This window comes from Berghia stephanieae, chromosome 4 (assembly GCF_034508935.2).
Source record: "Berghia stephanieae isolate SIO BIC M18660-M18661 chromosome 4, UCSD_Bste_1.3, whole genome shotgun sequence".
Lineage (NCBI taxonomy): Eukaryota > Metazoa > Mollusca > Gastropoda > Nudibranchia > Aeolidiidae > Berghia > Berghia stephanieae.
Window position 1 is genome coordinate 21,338,350 of NC_088363.1, and position 23,308 is coordinate 21,361,657.

General features: G+C 34.9%; 1 protein-coding gene across 11 annotated transcripts in view; it reads right to left on the bottom strand.

The window, feature by feature from the left end:
• Positions 1–23,308, bottom strand: part of LOC144970221 (anoctamin-7-like) — a 140,529-nt gene that overhangs the window by 29,448 nt on the left and 87,773 nt on the right. For 3 of the 11 annotated variants that reach the window (XM_078909636.1, XM_078909635.1, XM_078909633.1), the window contains exons 3-6: positions 9,452–9,530; positions 7,724–7,845; positions 4,486–4,593; positions 1,422–1,439 (exon numbers count right to left, since the gene is read on the bottom strand). In XM_078909636.1, the coding sequence (XP_078765762.1) occupies positions 1,422–1,439; positions 4,486–4,593; positions 7,724–7,845; positions 9,452–9,530 (327 nt within the window). Of the gene's footprint in view, positions 1–1,421; positions 1,440–2,621; positions 2,640–4,485; positions 4,594–7,723; positions 7,846–9,451; positions 9,531–13,498; positions 14,287–17,098; positions 17,153–19,172; positions 19,521–23,308 lie in introns of those variants that run through there. The other 8 variants (XM_078909639.1, XM_078909638.1, XM_078909634.1 and 5 more) reach the window with 6 other exon arrangements.

Here is a 23,308-nt window from a genome sequence, read left to right on the forward strand (position 1 = left end):
AATAAAATCGTGGTCAACTTTATTGGATTCCTGTAAGTAATTGTGTTGGACAAACCTCATCTGAAACAGTAATGTGCAACCAGTCCCAAAACCTGTGACAGTGTTAGGCATCTTAAAAGCAAACAATGCGAATAATGATATTCTCGGGGTACGAAGACCACGAAAGCTTTATCTGTATAAGTGCCTTTGGTTTTAATGGGTATTTGGTGATATGATATAACATGTTCTCTTTAGACTATATATATATATATATATATATATATATATATATATATATATATATATATATATATATATATATATATATTAGGCAACGATTCTGCATTTGCGATTTCCCCACTGTGCGTTGATGACGTTTGAAAAAACTCTACATCTACAGTTTTCTTGATTGGCTCACAATGCTTATAAACTTGGCTTCAAGTTTGAGCATAAACGGAAATGATAACGAGAAATTCATTAAGGGATTTTAACGTCAAGCCTTTCTCCAAACCTCTTATCAAACATTCAATGAAGGTGTTACTAGTTTTATAATTGTAATTTTACTGGTTTTATAAAGTGAAGATAAATATTATATGATTCACCAATATACATCAAACCAACATGAGGAAAGCCTAAATCAGAATAAAAATTGGGCAATTGTGTAAAGAGATAACATTCCAAAATGCTTGTTTTTAAAACTAAATACACCATATCCTTGAGTCTGCAATCCTATGAAATATCATACGGCCTATCAAATATTCTTACAATAGTCTAGATAGGTAACTGATGAAATTGATTCAACGCCAATGTATAGTATATCAAATCAACAATAAAAAATAAAACTAGTTATAAGGTTATTTTCAGAGGCTTTAAGGCGCATTCATCTCTTAGGGTCACATGAACACAAGCCAAAATCATAAGTATTGAGTTCAAATGACCAATTAAACACAATTAATTAATTTCTTAAAATATATCCATTTTCATTTGAGTTTATGATGTTTAAAATCTAAACAAACTTGTGGGTTTTTTTTTTCTAATCACGTTTTCAAAAGGGTATCTCTAATGTCTAAGTCGAAGTCATAATCGAGTCTAAAAATATGCAAAATATAAGTATTTATCTTTATCGTAGGTTTTGTCACACTTTAAAATTATTTTCACAGTATAACTATAAACCATTAAAAAAAATAAAATTTAAACTGAAAAGAATTGTTTGGATCAAAATATATCACATATCATTCTCAACACAAATTATCTGATCATTCGTCTATCTAGTGTCTGTTTCTTAAAGGTTCTCTCGCCTCAAAAATATGGTGTTTCAGTCGCATGGACCAATCAATGAAAATAACAAAAGAAATAAATTGCTCTCCCTCCGCACGCGCATGGTTTGAGTATGTAAAACTTAAAGCGAGCATTAATATATTATTGCTCCCTAATGGACCTACCTTACTCTCTGGTACCACCTATTGAAGCACATGCCAGACATAGGATGAAAATAATGGAATTCACATTTAAGTGGAATGGAACAAAGGAAATAAATCGACAAATTCCCTTATCGACCTGCGACAGATTCATATTGTGGAGTGTATCAGCATTAATTTCAATATTTGGACAAATCATAGATGAGTTTGGACACAAATAATGTAATATCAATTAATGCGGCTGACTTATTTGCAGGTCTGATAACCTAAATTGTTTTGGGCTGCTGGTTGTTCTGGAAATACTCGTACCCACCGCAAAATATTGTCCATCATAACTTTTATGAACTCATAAATCGAGTTACGCTAGGAAAGAGTCGCTCCTCTTTGTTATTAGCGAATTGATTTTAGTTACAGCTTGATTAGTTATTATCGATTAAGTCCATTGTTTACATTATTATTTGTGCTTACAAATATCAGAGTGGCATGCCCTAGAGAAGGATGTACTCTTTGTTCCATACTTGCCATATTTGAGTTATATTATACTGTATTTCTACTTACAATGTTGTTGCGATATGTTTGTATAAACTCTAACTTATACTCAGTAATAAATTGTTCTCTCACATTTTATCACTTAACGTTCTGAATCGAGTGATTTCACAATATTAATCCGGTGTCCCGTCGAAAACACAACAATAGCAATGTCCATAATTGTGTTCGATTATCAGACCTGCTAAATATGTGCACCTAGAATATAGCATAAGAAAACATGATAGCCTTATGAAAGTATGAGTACTTAAATTTTTGAACAAAAGATTTCGTTATGCATTCAGATGGGACATTAGATTTTTATAACCTTTATTTTGTCTTTAAAACATTTCATGAATTTGAGATTTTATAATCTTCACGAAATGCTATAGATACCACCAATGTAAGATTGAAATAAGTTGAAGAGGAAGGAAGCAAAAGAATTGTGCGTCGATTCGAAAAAGAATCAGGAAAATTAGTTATCTTGTCAAAAACTGAATAAAAATGATTAAAGCAAGTTAACCAGCCACAGTGAGCGAGAGAGAGAGAGAGAGAGAGAGAGAGAGAGAGAGAGAGAGAGAGAGAGAGAGAGAGAGAGAGAGAGAGAGAGAGAAGAATTAGAAAGTTGAGGGTAGGAGTAGTGAAAGGGAAACGAAGAAAAAGCGGGAGATGAGTCATCAAATTAATATTCACTCTCACTTTTCGACCTCGATGCCTCTGTAAGTTTTTTTTTTTCATATTGTAAAATTATTTGAGTCGCAAAAACATTTACGTGCAAGTAATAAACATTATTAGAAAAGTGATGGGTTGATCGTAGCCGTCGTTAACTCACAGCCTGACACTTCCATAAAAAGCAGCCTACAATACATGGCGATGATAACCAAAATAAAGTGAAATGTGAGTTGTCATTAGTAGTGATCAAGTAAATGAATGATCCTATTGGTTGAACTATTGAATATAACTCATTTTTTACTTTCTTTTGACGGTCATCGCCATAGTAGTGCGATGTAATTTGGAACAAAAGTGTGATGTCAAAAAACGAGTTCCAATCTCATTGGGTGTGTAGAACCACACTTCCGGAGGATTGGATACATAACTTGAGTAATTGGTCTTATGGTTTCAGAGTGGTGGCATCTTGTTTTCTAGTCTAACGATATGCGGTTCGTAAATAAAATCATCAATCTTCGCTCTTTGACGTCCCGTAATCCCAAGACTCTGCCTATATGTCCTGCTACTAAAATAGTTATGCCACCTTATATTTCAATATGTAATTATTTTTCTTCCGAAAAACTGGTTACATACACACGTTTGAGGAATTTGGAACCAGAAGAGCAGAAGGTGTGACGTCACGACTTCACTGTCCGATTGTTAGCAATAAATTGTCAGGTTATGAAATTACGAAGGCTGCGGGTTAATTCCCTAAAGTAAAATGAAGACAACTCAAGATGGTAAGTATTAATTACACAACATATCTTGCAAAAACACGTCTAGTGACAATAATATTAGTTTAAATATATAATAAATGGTAATGCACAAGTAAATCTTTTGAACGAGAAAAAAAATGATGTGCATTCACTTCAAAGATGGAATTTTGATAAAAAATATTTTAAAAAAAATTAGCATACAGAAGACACGATTTAATGAAGAATAAAATATTTAGTGTCAATACAAGGTGCATACAATGTATGAAATCTGGTCTCAATTATTTCGCACATTGCCAAAATCACCCTTTAAATTATTGGTCAAACAATTACTTCATATTATATCCATAGATGAATTTGACACGAGTTGTCAAAAGGGTTTGAACCCAAGTCTCAACAAATACTCAGGATTAAGCCTTTTTGACCAGTATAGGAGAAGGGGGAGGGAGTGGGGGTCATCTTAATCTTTGGACATATGACGTAGATGTTTTTTAAAAAATCAAAATTTCAAAATTATGTTTTGCAAGTGTACGACAGACATATGATGCAATGAACATGGCAGAAAACTTGACTCCTTTAACTGTTTAACTCTCCGAAGTACGGCAGTTAACTGGTTAAATCCTAGGCATGGAGTTAAAACGTTACCATTTAAGGTCCGATCTCAATAACATGTTACCATTTGAGGTCCGATTCGATAAAATGTTACCAGTTAAGGGCCAATCTCTATAAATGTTACCATTTTTTATCCAATCTCTATAAAATGTCACCATTTCAGGTATAATCTCAATAAAATGTTACTAAATGGATGACGTGTTGTTTCTCTTTCGTAAAAGTATACTTACAGAAGGGTCAATAGGGAAAAGACCATATACCAAGCAAGACACGATTTTATTTAGGTTTGGGAAGAGGCAAAATATGTCATAAGGGGAGTTAAGCATGGGGTGATATATTATATACAAACCTATGAGCTAAGATCTACTGTTATATTTCCTGGTGATTATTGACTGTTATTATGATTTCAATGAAAACGTATACATTGTGATATATTTTGATGCTGAAAACTGATTAGCAAGGGGATTATCTAGATTAATTCTAATTGACTACAACCCGCTCATGGCAAAAAGTAATTACTACAAACATACCTGGAGAGGGGCGCGGATGCTGAGATCTTCGGCGTAAGCGCAGCAAATATCCCAAGGGGCGTGAAGCTTGATAAATGTGATCAATTTCTTTTCATTCTCTGTGGCTTCCTGTAAAATGTGAACATTGATCGAATTGTGATCGAATTGAACAAGTTTTGAACAAGTCAATATGGAAAGAGATTGGATGTGAATTGAACAAAAAATTGACTTGCTAATCGCAAACGGTTCATAGATAGATTCAAGAACTCAGAATCATAAAAAAATTAATGACATAAATAAACTAATTATATAACACACTCTTTCTTCGTTGATCCTCTCAAAAGATGGCTCGGTTAAGATAGCGATATCATTATCTATAATAATGATAATAATAATAATAATAATAATAATAATAATAATAATAATAATAATAATAATATAATAATAATAATAATAATAATAAATAAATAATAATAATAATAATAATATATAATAATAATAATAATAATAATAATAATAATAATAATAATAATAATAATAATAATATATAATAATAATATAATAATAATAATAATAATAATAATAATAATATAATAATAATAATAATAATAATAATAATAATAATAATAATAATAATAATAATAATAATAATAATATAATAATAATAATAATAATAATAATAATAATAATAATAATAATAATAAATAATAATAATAGTGCACATTTACTTTGAGCCAACATCTCATGCAATTTTCAATTAATTGATAAACACTAAATTAAATTCAGTTTAGCTGAAACTTGCCATCACCTCTCATACTTATAAAATCGTACTCAAACATAATCATAATCTTGCTTCATGGGCAATATATTTTATGTAGTTTTGTAATTAATCAACACCATTCAACCATAATCACGAGCTTTCAATCGCAATAAATTTAGTGTACTTTTATGAAAACACAAACATACTCAGCCATAATCATGTATGTGACATAGGCGTAGGTACTTTTTTTCAACGCTAACAAAATATCTATCTAGTAGTTTTTCATTATACTTTAAACAAAAATAAAAAGCAAAAAGAACGCAAATAGTTCTCCTTAAGAGCGTAGTCATCCAGAGATTCAGTTAATGTACGTGAGTCATGAAAATTTATTCATAATATCATCCCACATCGACAAAATAATCACATTATTGTCAACGTAATTGATGGTCTATTTAATCTTAAGCAACGTGTAGTGTTGCTGTTTCGTTACTGTATAGCGGTTCCATAAAATCCGTAAAACCCCTGCCTTGAGTATTCAACTAAAAATTCAACAAGCTTTAATTTTAAATTAAATGAACCGACTAATTGCATAGTTGGAAGTTTTAAATAACGTAGGCTACATAGTCACTTCTGAGAACATTCATTATAATTTGAGCACATTTTGCAATGTCATCGACTCAAGCTCTACTAAAAGCGATAGGTTATATTATATTAACGAAAGACTGAAAATGGAGAGGCTTCGTATGGTATTGTTCCCATACGAAGCCTCTCCATTTTCACCATTCGTTAGTATTTTCACGATTACAGGCTTCAGGTAGCCCCTACAGATTTCTAGGTTATAATAATATTATAGACCCTAATCATTCTAAACTTAAATTTGTTATTTAATAGAAACAACGGTAGGTTGGAATTGAAGGTGTGTATCTTAAGGCGCCTGATGGTATGATGATATTGAGCAGCTTTGAGATAGAGACCGACTATGTCGTTTAGATAATAATGTTGAAAAACTTTGAGATGGTATGGGAGTCCCCGTAGTTCAGTTGGTAGAGTACTCGCTTCATAAGCAAAGGGTCCGCGGTTGATCATGGGTGAAGGGCTACTCTTTTTTTATAGATAGAACGAAGTTGACGTCACTCAGGTCTTTGCTATTGTTTTTTTTTTTTGCCATCCGCGTTTATGAGTAATTCTCACTAAACTGTATTATCCAGACTATAAAAGTTCATGGTCACACATAGTTTTGTGTGTTGGTCCGTTATACTTCCGGATGGCAGTGTTGTGAACTTCTGAGCCAAGCGCATACAATCTATAGATAGAATGAAGTTGACTTCAATCGAGTGTCTGTTATTGTTTTTGTTTTTTTTTTGCCAACCACGTTTAGAGTAATTCTCACTAAACTGTATTATCTAGACTAAAAAAGTTCATGGTTACATATAGTTGTGTATTTGTCCGTTATACTTCCGGATGGCAATGTTGTGAGCTTCTGAGCCAAGCGCATACTATCTATAGAGATATTTAGTCAACTTTGCAATCATACCATCCTGCGTCTCATTCTAATTTCTAATAAACAGTTCTCACATCGGTATTGATGTAAATACCGTACGCAATAAACACATATACAGTCGACCACCTGTTGCTTGCGTGACAAACTATTAGTTGTCATGTAATTTATTCTAACTTGCCTCATCTCTACTATTGGAATTACAAGAACTAGCACATCTGTGTCGCGTCGTCTGGTCGATAGAATACTGTGTTGTTATTACTTGGTAGTAAAATGAAGGATAATTATAAGATATGCGTAATATAAATACATAAAACATCTGGGCCCACTAATCTAGCTTGAATATCTAAGTAATTAAGCATATCGCTTTCATTTATTGGTTGGAGCTTTGTTAACAAAACTGAAACACACAATAAATATAATAAGTCAAATAATCAATATATTGAAACCAGACGACCTTTCTTTTATAACCAAGAAATAAATAACAATGTTAAATTGAATGTAAGCTTAAATTTAATAAACGAAAACAGATAATATGGACGTTTCGGTTTTCCCTTTCTCAACAAAACAGGATGAATGAAACACTACAGACGAATGACGTAATGTCGTAGTGGCGTTGTTAAGATGAATAAACAAAAACATTATTTTTATTGTATATCTTTTAAGTAAAAACATGCAAAATTGACTGAAACACTAATTATGAATCTCCAGGACCCCAACATCATAGCAGCCACAACAGAGCGACGCATAACATATAATTGTAGCATATAAAATGATTTTAATGACAACAATCGATGTACGGTATGCAATTTCTTTGTGGGTGCTTTATTCTACTCTATGTTGCCTTATTAAAATGTTTTTAAAAAATGAACACATAAACTTTTGACAAAAAAAAAAAGAAAATAGAAAAATGTGTCCCTATTTGGTCGCCTGCATAACGTCTCTTAAGTTATACTAATGGATCTCCGCTGAACGGATAGTATAATATTCTATGAACTTACCTCTTCAAGGTGCAGCCCAGCTTTTTTGAGATTTTTCAAAAACCTCTCTCTCCATTTCACGAACTTTTTCTCTCCTTCCTTCTCCTTCTTTTCTATAATTTCCTCGTAAACCAAAATGAAATCTGAAAAGATAAATTGTCGAAATGCACATTTTACAAATAATGATATTAGATCCTTATTTAATTTGAAATTCTGTTAATTAATAAATTCAGACCAGGCGACCGTTCTTTCATAAAATCCCAAATGGATAGTTGTTTTGTTTTTGTTTTTTAATGAGTTTTAGGGGGCTTTTAGCTGATTATTTTTATTTCTCTCTCTAAGCATCTGCTTCTTTTCCCAACTTTTTCCCCTAAACTGACATTTTTCTCGATATGTAGTGCTGAATATATGAAAATATCTTATAAACACACGAATACATACAGATGTACACACACATAAATACACACAGACACACGCGCACACACACACACACACACACACACACACATACACATACAAACACGCGCGTGCAAGCATTTATATTTTGTGGATATGATACGTGGCATGAACACATCGACTGACTGCCCTATATCATCATGTTATATATATATATATATATATATATATATATATATATATATATATATATATATATATATATATAACACTCATCAATTACACTCTTCAATCACACTATTGGGAATTCTTTCACCCCTTCAAATCGTTTGGACGCATCCCACCAGTATCCCACTCTCCCTATGTGAACTCAAGCGTCTCATAGATCACATAGTCTCCAATTCTACCCTACTACTACAAGTATCCAATGTTTTTGCATAGGGAACGATATTGACGTCACTCAGCTCTTTTTACTGTTTTTAGACAGCCATTTTAATGATTAGTTCTCACACAAGCATATCCATCAGACTATAAACATTTAAGGTTAACATAGTTTTGTGTGTTGGTACGTTATATCCGGTTTTCGGATGTGAGTATTTTCCTAAACGCATAACATCAATCGGGTCTATTCTTTTAAGATAATATTTTTATAAGGTGCATCCAAAGTAAGGTTAATTCGTTATGAGAAAAATCAAACGCTTTCGTCTTGTTTAGATCATGTCATGTTCGAAATCATGAAATTTGTCTTCAGGGTAAATTTCAAGGGAAGACTGGAGTAACCCTGACGTCAGTCGCATTGCAGCGCCGCAACGTGAGCTAGGGCGTGGCTGGTAGTCGAACTCGGTACCGTTTAGGAACGAGGCACACCGAAGCCACGCTGCCCCAACAATATTACATTTTCTCATTTCAATTCAAAATTGTGAACAAATTTAATTTTTTTTCTCTTTTGAAGTAATTATCTTATTTTTGAGCTATTGGCCTATTTTTTGATAGAACATTCTACGGAATGCTCAGCTAAACTCATTTTAGTTATTCGATAACTATATTATAATTGAAGCATAATTATCTTATAGGGAAACAATAGTAATAACAATTTTGATATTTACAGTCAATTGGTGTATTGGTGTGATGGTGGTTTGGATGGGTTGTTTTGAATGCAGGTGGTTGTTGTCGGTTATGGTGATGGTGTTTGTGGTCGTGATGGTAATGCGTAATGGTAATGATAATTGTGGTTGTGAATGCTGGTGTGACGGTGGTTGTGGTAGTGCAGGTGGTTGTTGTCGGTTATGGTGATGGTGTTGGTGGTCGTGATGGTAATGTGTAATGGCAATGATAATCGTGGTTATAATTTACCTATTTTTCGTATTCCATCCCGAAATCTGAGTCCCGAGTCATCCTGCTTGATTTGTGGCCCATTTTCCAAACTGGCTTCCTGTAGAAGGAAAATAATTATTAATTATTTAAGTTCAAATGACATTACTTTCATACAGTTTTTGCTAGATTCGAACACGCTCACGGGATAAACCAAAGGGTGTTAGAATTCGAGCGTGCCGAAATTCAATGCTCATTGGAGGTAACGACTTATTCTGTAGATAAAAGTCGGGCACCCAGCAGAGCAATGAAAATGTTGCTACTTGAAGCTCGAAGGAAAAAATAAAGAAACGTATTGAATGGTAAGCTTCATTATATTAGACGAAGGCAGATACTATGGACGTTTCGGGTTTCCCTTTTATCAACAAAACAGGATGGATGAAACATTTCAGACTAATGAGATAATGTGATAGAGGCGGTGAAACATTAACTCATTCGTCTGTACTTTTTCATTCATCCTGTTTTGTTGATAAAGCGGAAACCCGAAACGTCCACAGCATTTGTATTCGTCTAATAAATTGAAACTTACAATTCAATACTCTTCAACAGTCGTAACGTCACTTCCTTCCTAATGACGCATGGTAACTTAGTAACACTGGCTCTGAACTATCGGAACAATGGCGGACGCCGTATGAAATATTTCCCCGGCGAGCATAAAAGCGTATCCAGAGGGGAAAAACACAAAATTTTGATCATGTTTTGACTTTTACACATTCTGATCACAAGACATATGAAAAGTTCTAGCCAGCATGAAGAATAAAAAGTAATGATTTTCTTTGTTTAGAACCAAGATGGCTGCCGTTGCCGGGCGGCGTGACATCAGACTACTGGATCCTATTGGTATCGTTGTTTTTCCCATATTGCAGAACGTGCGGGAATTCGGCGTGCTTGAATTCAGCGAGTAGGTACTGTCTTTTATAAATATTAAACACTTCACGATTGCCAATATAAGTTGTCAATAAAATATTGTTATACACAGTTAAAATCCTCTTTTTCATTTAGGTTACATTTTTACATTTGAAAAGGTGTGTATAAAACAGTACCAGACAAGGCAGAAAAAAAAATGCAAGGGAAAAAACATTTTTAAAAAGCAGCTTGCCTTGACTAGAGATCGAACCTCAGACCTCGTGATAACCGGAAATCAGGAGGTATGCGGTGCGATCCCCAGTCGATGCAGCTGATTAGGAGTCTGAGGTTAGATCTTCTGTCGAGGCAGCTAATTAGAAGTCTGAGGTTTAATCTTCTGTCGATGACGCTGATTAGGAGTCTGAGGTTAAATCCTCTGTCGAGACAGCTGATTAGGAGTATGAGGTTTGATCTGTCGAGGCAGCTGATTAGGAGTCTGAGGTTAATCTTCTGTCGATGACGCTGATTAGGAGTCTGAGGTTTAATCTTCTGTCGAGACAGCTGATTAGGAGTTGAGGTTGATCTGTCGATGACGCTGATTAGGAGTCTGAGGTTAAATCCTCTGTCGAGACAGCTGATTAGGAGTATGAGGTTTGATCTGTCGAGGCAGCTGATTAGGAGTCTGAGGTTTAATCTTCTGTCGAGACAGCTGATTAGGAGTCTGAGGTTAGATCTTCTGTCGAGACAGCTGATTAGGAGTCTGAGGTTAAATCTTCTGTCGATGCCGCTGATTAGGAGTCTGAGGTTTAATCTTCTGTCGAGACAGCTGATTAGGAGTCTGAGGTTAAATCTTCTGTCGAGGCGGCTGATTAGGAGTCTGATGTTAAAACTTCTGTCGAGCTGATTAGGAGTCTGAGGTTAGATCTTCTGTCAAGTTGATTAGGAGTCTGAGGTTAGATCTTCTGTCGAGCTGATTAGGAGTCTGTGGTTAAATCCCATATCGAGGCAGGCTGGATTTTTGGGATGGATTATTCTAGTATTTTCCATTTTGCTGTGTCTGGTATTGTTTGATATATATATATATACTTTTTCAGATTCTTGTCTTACACCAGTGACTACAGCCTGATTTGTCACTTTAACATTTACAAAAAAATAATTCAAATACTAACGATTTAAGATGACCCATTTGCCAAACTTCTAAATATATAACTTCAAAGAAATTATCTTATAAATTTGTTGGCCAAATCAAGTGTCATTTTAATCAGTTAATACCTGAAATATAATTTTTTTTCTGGCTAAAATGTAATAAAAAATTGTTTTGTTTTGTAAGTCAGATAGCCTTGCACAAAATTATTTACATAATTCCACACACATCTGCAGTTATTGGCACCAATTTTATGACTTATGATTCAGTGTACAAAGTATAATTGTAATCCTGGCGCCGACAGCTAGCAGCAATTTATATTCTCTCGGTGCTGTGTGTGTGTGTGTGTGTGTTTGTGTGTGTGTGTGTGTGTGGGTGGGTGTGTGTGTGTGTTTAACAAGTTTAAAAAGCACTGCTTTACGAAACTTCGTAAATATGATGTCAATAGAAAATATATTACGTAATACCATGTAAAATTAATTACTTTCTGCTTACATCGCCCACAGTATATTATGAACGAAATAAGCCGTATCTGTTTTCATAATATTTTTTATTTTTTTATAATATGTACTATTAGATTTTAATAGAGCCAAGCCACGGTGAGCCTGTAAGTATTAGATTTTAATTTTTAAGCGACAGTGGGCCAGGTAAGTGACTGAATGGGTAATGAAGAGGAAAATCATATAACTTATTGGAGCAATACATATCTGCACAATACATTATTGCACTTTGATGTACATACAATATGCAAGCAGTTAATCAAGGAGTACGGAACTGGGCTTTTATATTGCTCGCTATCATCCAACCTCTCCTCTTTACAATGTGCCCTAAGCCAGCAGCAAAACTTAACATGCAGGACGAGTCTAAAACTCCTGCTCCAAGGATTCAACTTTGTGCCACATACACAGCGGTACTGGAACCAGCGAAATTTCAGTCCGTGTGTCATAGCACAAGATCAGAATGCCGTGTTCTAAGTCATTAAAATTGTCTTGGTTATCACAAAAAGACACAACAAAACAATTTTTATTTGATAAAAAAAAAACAAATTTATAGGTAGAATGCACTTGGCTAAGAAGTTCACAACATTGCAATCCGGAAGTATAACTGGCCAACACATAAAACTGTGTGTAACCATGATTGTTTATAGTCAGGTTAATACAGTTTAGTGAGAATTACTCATCATAAACGCGGATGGCAAAATACAACAACAAAGACCCGTGTGACGTCATATTCGAACTATCTATACGATATCGATGAGTAAGTTACAACCATATTATACCAACACAGCCAATCGTTCTTTGAAAAGGTGAGCACATATTCATATCACACACTTGACGTATGAATTTTGTATATTTAAAACAACAAACCATGGCTATATGCCAGTTTTGGGGACCAGATGTGTGAGTGGGTAAAGTATTTAGCCAGTTAACTGCCGTACTCTGGAAAACCATATATTATTTTTAATTTGGCCAGAAATGTCGTCCTTCAAAAAATCGATCGATCTAAATGACCCTAATCCAGGCAAAATCTCTCAAACCTGGGAATCCCAGGTATTTATACGGGGCGAAGCGGCCGAGTGGTTAAGGCATTGGACTGTGACTCGGATGACTCGGGTTCGAGCCCCGCTTCAGGCACTTTCGTTTTTTTCCTTGAGCAAGATTATTAACCCGAATTTGCTCACTTCGACAACATGGGTGATTCCTGTTGACATCAGACATCTTGTTTTATGAGTTTTCTATATTCCTTCGTGGAATGCCTAGGCGACGGTACCTTATGATATCGTGGCGCAAAAGGCATAATTAAAAAATATATATTAAAAAAATAAAATAAAAAAAATATATATAGAAAGATATATATATATATATATATATATATATATATATATATATATATATATATATATATATATATATAGAAGAGAGAAGGGGCGGTGTGGAATGAAAGCAAGAGACAAAAGTAGTCAAAAGCCATTTCAGGATGCTTTTCACATTTTCCCGTCTCGTAGTCTTAATATAAATAGCCTTATTCATTAAACTCGCCTGCTTTTCCATGAAAATCTGCATTCTTTGTTGTGCTTCATCCGAAAGTTTTGGAGCCGATAATGGCTTCGCAGCATGTCTTCCAAAATATTCATTGTCTTTGGGGTTTCCTACAACAGACGAAGGAATACTTCCGTTTCTATGGGTCGACCTTGAACCTACCCTACTGACTCCATTGGCTGCCGAGGCACTTGGTCCAGGGTGTCTCGCTGTGGCTGTATGGTTATCCATAGAACTATTTCTAGTTTGAGATCTGGGATGATTGTGTCCCGCCCCGGAGGATACCGATCTTCGACTTCCATGACGACTGAGGGATTTGATCGAATCAGACCTTCGTGATTGACGAGGTTGCTGGTATTGGCTGCTTCTACCGCTTTCATAACTGTCAGCAATCGAGTCATTATCCATCGAAACACTTTTCCGTCTGTAATAATCCTTTTGATCGAATGAATAAACACTGTTTCTTCCATGCTCACTACTACGACCTCCATCACCAAGAGAATCGCGTGTAAACGTAGTTAGATTATTACTATCTCTGGTTCTTGACCTCGAGTCATCCCTTTGTCGTGTTCGGTCAGCTGAAGAAGCGGTTCTATCACGTGACTCGCGGTCTCGGTACCTCGACATTTCTAAAATGTAAGAATCATCGTTGACAAGGTACAACCTTGCATTCATATTACCAATGACAGACATAATCATCAAGCACATTGATCAGGTATAATTATATATTCGACTTTTAACAACACGCAATTAAATCATATCCTATTGAATATGCAACAGTATCGCTAACTTTTATCTTTAATCTTACTACCGAAACAAATATCGCAAACATTGGTTTATATCCAAACCCATGCTATCTAAAACCAGTCATGAACAGATGAATAAATAAGAACCTTGTCCAACATGATTTTGAAGAAATCAAACGCCATCTTGGGGTTTAATAATGACTGCACCCAACATTATGGGCGTCAAAATAAAAATCAACATGATAAATGAACCTACTCGAGTGCACCTCGGCGTAAACCCAAACTCAACTAACATTCAACGAGTGTTTAACTAAATTGGTATATTATTATAATATGTTTTAGTTGTTATGCGTGCCACCATGACATCGAAACAGCTTGAAGTTTGAAATCGAATAGATGCCTGACCGCTGAGGCTGCTATCATCTGTTTCCATAATTAGATCTTGGCACGCATTTCATAATATTTACTTTTTGTTTCAAATGACAATGAGTCGGGCTGATGAAAAATAAATTATACTAATCAAGGCGATATAAGACTTCCGTGTTTTTAAGGGAATTGATAGAAATGTCATTATTTCTGGTTAGAACTTACATAGTAGGAGTTATATTGTTCGTCTTCACATCTTGCGGAAGAAAATAAGTTAAACAGCAGACAAACAGATAAATAAACAAACAAACAAACAAAAAACCCGTTTAACGAATTATTGTAGAAGTTTGTGTGGCCGATAAAATGTTTAAGCGCGAATCATTTTTTTCTTTATCCAGTTTTATTGGAGGAAGGTTTACCAGTTTGCTATGTTTAAAAGTATCCACGCGCTTGACAGTGTATCACCGATTGCGATATATCAACGAATATCCCAATAGTATGCGCGCATTCATCATGACTATGTAGGTTACGTACTTAATAGACAACCTTTCCCTTGTATTTTATACATTCAATGTGATTGATTTAGTGAATTGGATGTATTGTTTATCTGTTAGAAATGATAATAACAATTCAATCGATTTATCACGTCCGCTATATGAGTTGTAATGAATTGTACCCAAGCTAAAGGTTTGCAATTGACTGCCGTTTAAAAATTTGTCCAGAAAACTCTTCATTCAGATTATATCGATCGATTTAAATGACACTAATCCTGGTAAAAACTCTGAAACTTGGGACTTCGTAAGATCCGAGGTTTGAGAGGGTTTGTTTTTTTTTCAAAGAAGAGGGTTTTCTGGCCAAACTTTGAATACGTGTCTTTCCAGAGTACGGTAGTTAACTGTTAAGAAGGAAGACCTTTACTCTTTTTTTCAGACCTACCCCCCCCCCCTCCCCTCTCCCAACCGCTAAACGTGTGTCATCTATTATTATTATTATTATTATTATTATTATTATTATTATTATTATTATTATTATTGTTATTATTATTATTATTATATTATTATTATTATTATTATTATTATTATATCATCATTATTATTATTATTATTATTATTATTATTATTATTATTATTATTATTATTATTATTTTTATTATTAGACGAAGACAGATACTGTGGACGTTTCTGGTTTCCCCTTTATCAACAAAACACGATGAATAAAACACAAAGGACGAATGAGATATGTGTGGATGGCGTAGTTAAGGTGAATAAACAAAAAACAATGATGGGACAGGAAATAGAATGCCCCTTACAAATAGCATGGCATTAAATGGGAGCGATCTATATTCATGTTTTCGTCCAACCGAGTCATCAATCACGTGATTTTTGCTGTCCAACGATTGGACATTTCTGAACAAATGTAAACACGCTGCTTTGTTTATGAAAGTTGTAACATACCCATGTGTTAAGTTGAACACAATGACCAATCGTAATGTTAGATAGTTTAAAATCTGTAAACACTTTATATTATGTAGGTCACTTTGAGCACGTTTTGCAATGTGACCAATGACCTCGAGCTCATGGAAAGTTAATATAGATCATGCCCATTCATGACTCTGTACACTTGACGGAAACAATACTTTTCGAGATTAGTTAGGAAAACCGAGCGAGATGAGCTGTCTGATTTCAGCACGAAAGGGTTAGATTTTGAGTGACTTTTGAAGTAACCTTAGGATGATTTTCGATACTTAAAAAATATCATCAAAATGAATTAAATGCAAAACAAACATTTTATCAGACATTGCAAACACGTTGCTCCGCATGAATGAAACCAAATCCTCTTGAATTTCAGTATTACCATTTCACATTATACGGTTTCACTAGGCAATTTTAAATTGGAAAGGTGTCTATGAAACATTGCCAGTCTGGCATTGCTCCTAACACACATTTTCAGATATGTTTCTAATAAGTGTGCCTGGACTCAATTTGTTCATATTTCCAAAAACTTACAACTGTACTGCTTATAATCTGCGCAACTACAACGTTTCTACCAGTTTTACATTGTAAGAACTTTGAAGAGAGAAGAGCGGTACGGTACCAACATTATTAACGACAAACGATTCTCTTTTAATGCAAAGTTGTCTTGCTAAATAAAAGTTGACATTTTAAAAGTAATAGTATAATATGATACTCTATAATCATGAAAAAGTCACTTTTAAAAAATCCCAGAAAACAGAATATGAACCATCATCCAATTCGAAAAACGACACATAATTCACACACAGGATTCATCTAGCAGTACACAGTTATAGGTCCACATCGACGGTGTTCTAACCAAGCAATAATATAACATGGTACACCGCTTGGCCACTGATGTTAACGCCGACTTTCACAATTTAATGTATGCCTTTGGTGACAGTAGTATATCAAATGGACACTTCAGATCAAATATCATAATAATGATGATAGGATTGTAATATTGGAGATCTAACAGTATTCAAAATGTCCGATTCGTCTGTCCATGTATTATTATGTGTGCCCGCACATCACACACGACGCAATTTTAATTAGTAACCCATTTTATTTATTCACATTGTAGAAGGAATTTTCGTTTCGTAAATGACACATTGCTGTCCGCATAAATAATAGTTTTTTATTGCTGTTCTATTATGACGGTATATTAATAATGTACGCTGGTGTTATGGAAAATTAGATAACAATAATATCACCTCGACATTGTGAACCTAAACAGCCAACTACAACCTGTTACTATTTACTAGTAGATTATCTGTAGGAATATGCGATGACAATTTCATATTGACACCCGTGTGCATGCATGAAAGACTGATTTTAACGTTTCCATATTACAAAATAATTTTTATAGATAATATTTTTAAAAATAATGGTCTGGTATGGGAAATTCCCATCGTTTGCATTTATAATGACCTATTTATATTTTTATAATTGTATATTTCATTCACCTTTATACTTATGTAAACTTAACTGGTTAACTGCCATACTCTGGTAAACCCTGTATCTAAAATTTGGCCAGAAATCTCGTCCTTTAAATATCGATCGATTTAAATGACCGACATCTTGGCAAAAACTCTCAAACCAGGGACTATTCGTAGTCCCACGTTTGAGAGTTTTTTTGCCAAGATGAAGGTCATATAAATCGATCGATATTTAAAGGACGACTTTTCCGGCCAAAAATTTTAAATGCAAGATGTTCCAGAATACGGCGCTTGACTGGTAAAATGTGCATTCCCCTGAAATCGATATAATAATGGTTTTTAACGACGTGCACTTATTTGCAGGTCTGATAACCCAATTCCTTATGGACTCATTGTTGTAATGGAAATCTAAAAAATGACACAAAATATTGTCCATTCCAACAATGTTAAACTAGGCCCATAAGTGGGTTCGGATGTCAGACCGGCATATATGTACTCGTCGGATTTAAACATTTAATTTTGGATTAAAAACAAAAGAGATGTGCATCTGAAAAAAAAAATATTCAAAAAAGGAAAATGGGGCCGTTGCAAGAAAAGCTAGACTATAATACGTATTGAAACAAAATTTAAAAAGCTGAGAAGTGAATTTTTATGTCAAATAAAAAATATAAAAAATTATGCCTTTTGCGCCACGACATCATAAGATATCGTCGCCTTGGCATTCCACAAAGAAATAAAGATAACTCATCAAACAAGATGTCTGATGTCAACAGGAATCACCCATGTTGTCCAAGTGAGCAAATTGGGGGTTAATAATCTTGAGCAAGGAAAAAAACGAAAATGCCTGAAGCGAGGCTCGAACCCAGGTCCTTCCGGGTGACAGTGCAATGCCTTAACCACTGGGCCACTTCGGTCAAATAAAGCAATGAGAAAAAAAAACCTTCAAGAAACAATCTATTCGAGCAGATTAACCTTAAAAACGAAAACATTGACTGTCTTGTTATATTCTAGGCGAGACCCCCGCTTATTACATAATACTTCCTATTAAATAAGAAATGGACATGAGCATTAGGTCACTATTCTGCCGTGCTCTGGAAACACCCAAATTATAAAATTTGGCCAGAAAATTCGTCATTCAAATATCGATCGATTTAAATGACCCGCATCTTGGCAAAACACTCTCAAACCTGGGACTTCGCCAAGTTTTGAGAGTTTTAGTAATTCTTTCCTTTTTGAAAATATAAAGCTGTTGTATTCAGTTGAGTCATACGAAACATCAAGGCAGTTCCACTCAATTTTGAAGATAAATAAATATAGACAATTACATATCATTTACAATAATGGTGGTGATGATGATGATGATGATGATGGTGATGGTGGTGGTGGTGGTGGTAGTGGTGGTGGTGGTGATGATGATGATGATGATGATGATGATGGTGGTGGTGGTGGTGGTGGTGGTGGTGATGATGATGATGATGATGATGATGATGATGATGATGATGATGATGATGATGATGATGATAATAATATTGACAATGATGATGTTAATGATAATGATAATAATATTACTAATAATAATGAGCGATTGTAATATTAGCTGAATAGGACTTACAGCATCGATCCGTTGGTACATCAGGGGATTTCCCACAGCGTGTCTCAATGAACGAAACATTGCTATCACTCTCACAGGGGAAAATCTTATTACAATCCCTGAGGGACTTGGTATCGTTGGTGCTTCTCCTTATAATGGCTTATTCCCTCATGATTCGTATGAATGATACAAAACCTTCTTTCCTTTGGAAATCAACATTGAGTGCATCAATTGTGAGTTATACTTGTCAGAATCACATTGCAGATTTCCAGAACAAAGTGGGTGCGCAAATGATTATCATGAGTTCAAATACTAAATGTTTGTTAGCTTAAGGTTTGTCCATGTTTCCCATTGGTAAGAGGTGCATATCTTATAATAGGTAGAACACGTATTCAGAATGTTATATTTCGGAGATAAAGTTTTACACAACGAATGTTGTATATTTTCGTAAACAGGTGCATGCGTAAGCTACTCAGAATAAAATGGATGGATAGAATAAAAAATGAAGAAGTATGGAAAAGAACACAGCAGAAATCAGTGAGAGAGGAAATAGGAAAAAGACGATGGAGGTGGATTGGACACACGCTTAGAAAGAATGAATCCACTATAACAAAGTAAGTATTGGACTAGAACCCTCAGGGCAGAAGATCAAGGAGAAGGCCACGAGGAACATTGAGAAGAATTAAAGAAGCTGATACACAGAGAAGTGGTAAGACATGGAATGAGATTAAAAAGTTAGCTCAGGATAGAGAGGGATGGAAACTGTTTGTCTGTGGCCTATACCCTGACCCAGGGTGAAAACGGCAATGATGATGATTATGATGATGTTGTATATTATCAATTACGCACAAATCACACGAACGGCTAATTATAGACGTGTTACTATGTAGCACAACAGGTTAGGGGCTACTACTACTACTACTACTACTACTACTACTACTACTACTACTACTACTACTACTACTACTACTACTACTACTACCACCACTACTACTACCACTACTACTACTACTACTACTACTACTACTACTACTACTACTACTACTACTACTACTACTACTACTACTACCACTACTACCACTACTACTACTACGACGACGACTACGATGACGACGATGGCGACGACTACTACTACTACTACTACTACTACTACTACTACTACTACTACTACTACTACTACTACTACTACTACTACTACTATTACTTCTACTGCTGCTGCTACTACTACTACTACTACTACTACTACTACTACTACTACTACTACTACTACTACTACTACTACTTCTAAAACTACTACTTATTCTCAACAAGAGAAGAAAATGGAAAGCTGCCAACAGACTAAAATCGAGGTCAGTGGTTGGCCTACAAGGGGAGAAATAGATATGAGTCATTCAGTTACAGTTTTTGCAATAAAAACCAGTCTCATCTGGCCATTCTTGAAGCTCATTTCAATTACGAACCGCGAAAATACAATTTTTATTTTGAAAAAGTTGATTTTACATGCACTAGTCTATCGTACTCTGACAAAATCCCACGTATTTTAAATTTGGTACCTTTCAAATATCGATCGATTCTCTCAGAATTGAGACTCAAAGAAAACTCTTAAACACGAGATTTCTGTGAAGTCCCAGTTTTAATATTTTTAGGCATGATTGATGAGTATCATTTAAACCAACCGATATTCGAAGGACGACTTATCTGGCCAAAAGTTTATAAATTTGTTTATATTTTTTCAGAGTACCGCAGTTTAGTGTTGACTGACGCGCACTTATTTGCAGGTCTGATAACCCAATTCCTTATGGGCTCTTTGTTGTAATGGACTTCTCAAAAAGAATGACGCAAATATTGTCCATTACAACAATGTTAAACTGGGCCCATAAGTGGGTTCGGATGTAAGACCTGCATATGGACACGTGATGATTCCTTTTTAAGAATTTTAGCTTAATTAATCAAAACATCCGATTTACTCTAATCTCTAATGTATTACCATTTTGGGACGGCTAGTCACAAACAGAATTGATTTCATTGATTTCTATATACATGAACTGGCGTGATGTGATTTTGAAGTGTAAACTAAAACCTGGTGTGCAGTCTCTAACACGCCATAACAGAAAACACATGACTGCAGACAAAAGCTTTTGACTTTATGGGTTCATCAATTATGCATTGTTAACACAATGTCTGCCCTCCTCTGGAAAAGACGTATCTAAAACTTTGGTCAGAAAACTCGTTTTTCAAATATCAATCGATTCAAATGACTCTCACCTTGCTAAACATTCTCAAACCTGGGGCTTCACGGAAGCCTTTTTAAAAATCAAGATGATTGTCATTATAATGGATCGTATATGAAAAACGAGTCTTCTGGCCCAAATTTTAAATACCTGTTTTTTTAAAACAGAGAACGGCAGAAGTGTTGAGTCTGGATTATTATTTTTATACGACTGCCACCACATAGGAAATGGAATTGCCATCGATCCCACAAATAGAACGAAAATAGGGGGAAGCGTGAAATATTAATTCTTCATGAATGAAAACTGCAATGCAAAACGTTAACGAAAGAGTGAAAATGGAGAGGCTTCGGATGGGAACAATACAGACAAGGGACGTTTCGGGTACAAACCCTTCGTCAGCACAACAATAAACAAATTAACGTGGAAACCAAATAAATTAAACGAATTTATATTCCAACCACCATGCACAGAGTTATTGTTTGTAAAAATACATTGAGTATGTCAAGACAAATTTCTAAAACTGTTTATTAAATTTTGAACTTCATTGCTAGTTAAATTGAATATAAAAGACATATATTATTCATCAAATTCATACATTAAACTAAAAGAGATTCCTTTATCTACACCTTTAGGGTTTAATTGAAGTAGAATTTTTAGTTTTAAATTTAAGTTTGTTTCAATGTCTAACTGACTGCCCTACAAAAATATAGACGTTTCATCTTTTATGTGATGAACCAAATTCAATTCAAAATAGAAAATTGTCCTGATGAAGGTCACATGTGAAAATATGTAAATATTTTTTTATATTTAATAAATGTATTGGGGGTCCCGATTGCTACCGAATGTAGAGCACTCGCCTCACATGCAAAGGGACCGAGATCGATACCCGTGAGGTCGAAGTTTATTCTGACGCCCCCCCCCATGTCCACCCACCAATGATTGGGTAGCGGGCTCTATTAGATCTGGCGGAAAGTACTTTGCGACAGACTAGAGTCACAACCAAACTTTTATGGACAATTTTATGAGGTGAATAACTTCACCCTTTAATCCCCTAACTCTACTTAAGAAAAAGAATCTTGTCACCATATGAAAAGTGTTGTATTTTGTTGCAAATTGAGAACCGGTACCAGGTCTACCTTTGTTAAGGTTGTGAAAAAAGGGAAACTATTTAGACTCTAAAACTTAAAAAGTAGTCCTTAAGAGCCACAAGTCCATGCATCCGGAGTTTATCCCGGTTTCTACAGCGTGAAACGGACGATATCAATTGCTTGCCAGCATTCTGATAGAACGCTAGACTATTGCAAAGTATTAACAGATCTAACAGACCCAGCTTTCCAAAGATTTCAAGACGCGGCTATGTGGCCTTGTGCTATAACACTTGCTTTCGGATCGGTAGGTCCTGGACTCGATCTCCGCTCGATGCATAGTTGAGTCCTTGGAAAAGACTCTTTATTCAATTCCTCTCATCATACTGAGGTGTAAAATCAGTATCTGGCCGTTAACTGCGTTGTATCTGTCGGGAAAAAATGTATTATCGCCTTACAGGCCTCATGTCTCGTTCTACATGTTACGTGTTGCTGTTGATCAGGGACCCTTTGTAAAGCGCTCTGAGTACGTTTAGTGGATATTGCGCTTATAAAAGCTAGATTGTTTTTTTTTTTTTTTTTGTTTCTTTTGTTTGTTTTTTTTAGGTGGACAGGGGGTCTGAAAAAATCTCCACTTCACCCAGCGTGTGAAGCAAGTGCTCTACCAACTGAGTCATCGGGACTCTCCTAAAACCTTAAAAATCGAGGTTAAACTATTGATTCTGTATTTGCGATATAATGAATTATCCACACATGTAACATGTGAATGCTACAGGTTTGCCAACACACGACAACAACATTAATAACAATATGAGCTCATCAATAATGAATTGATGATTTG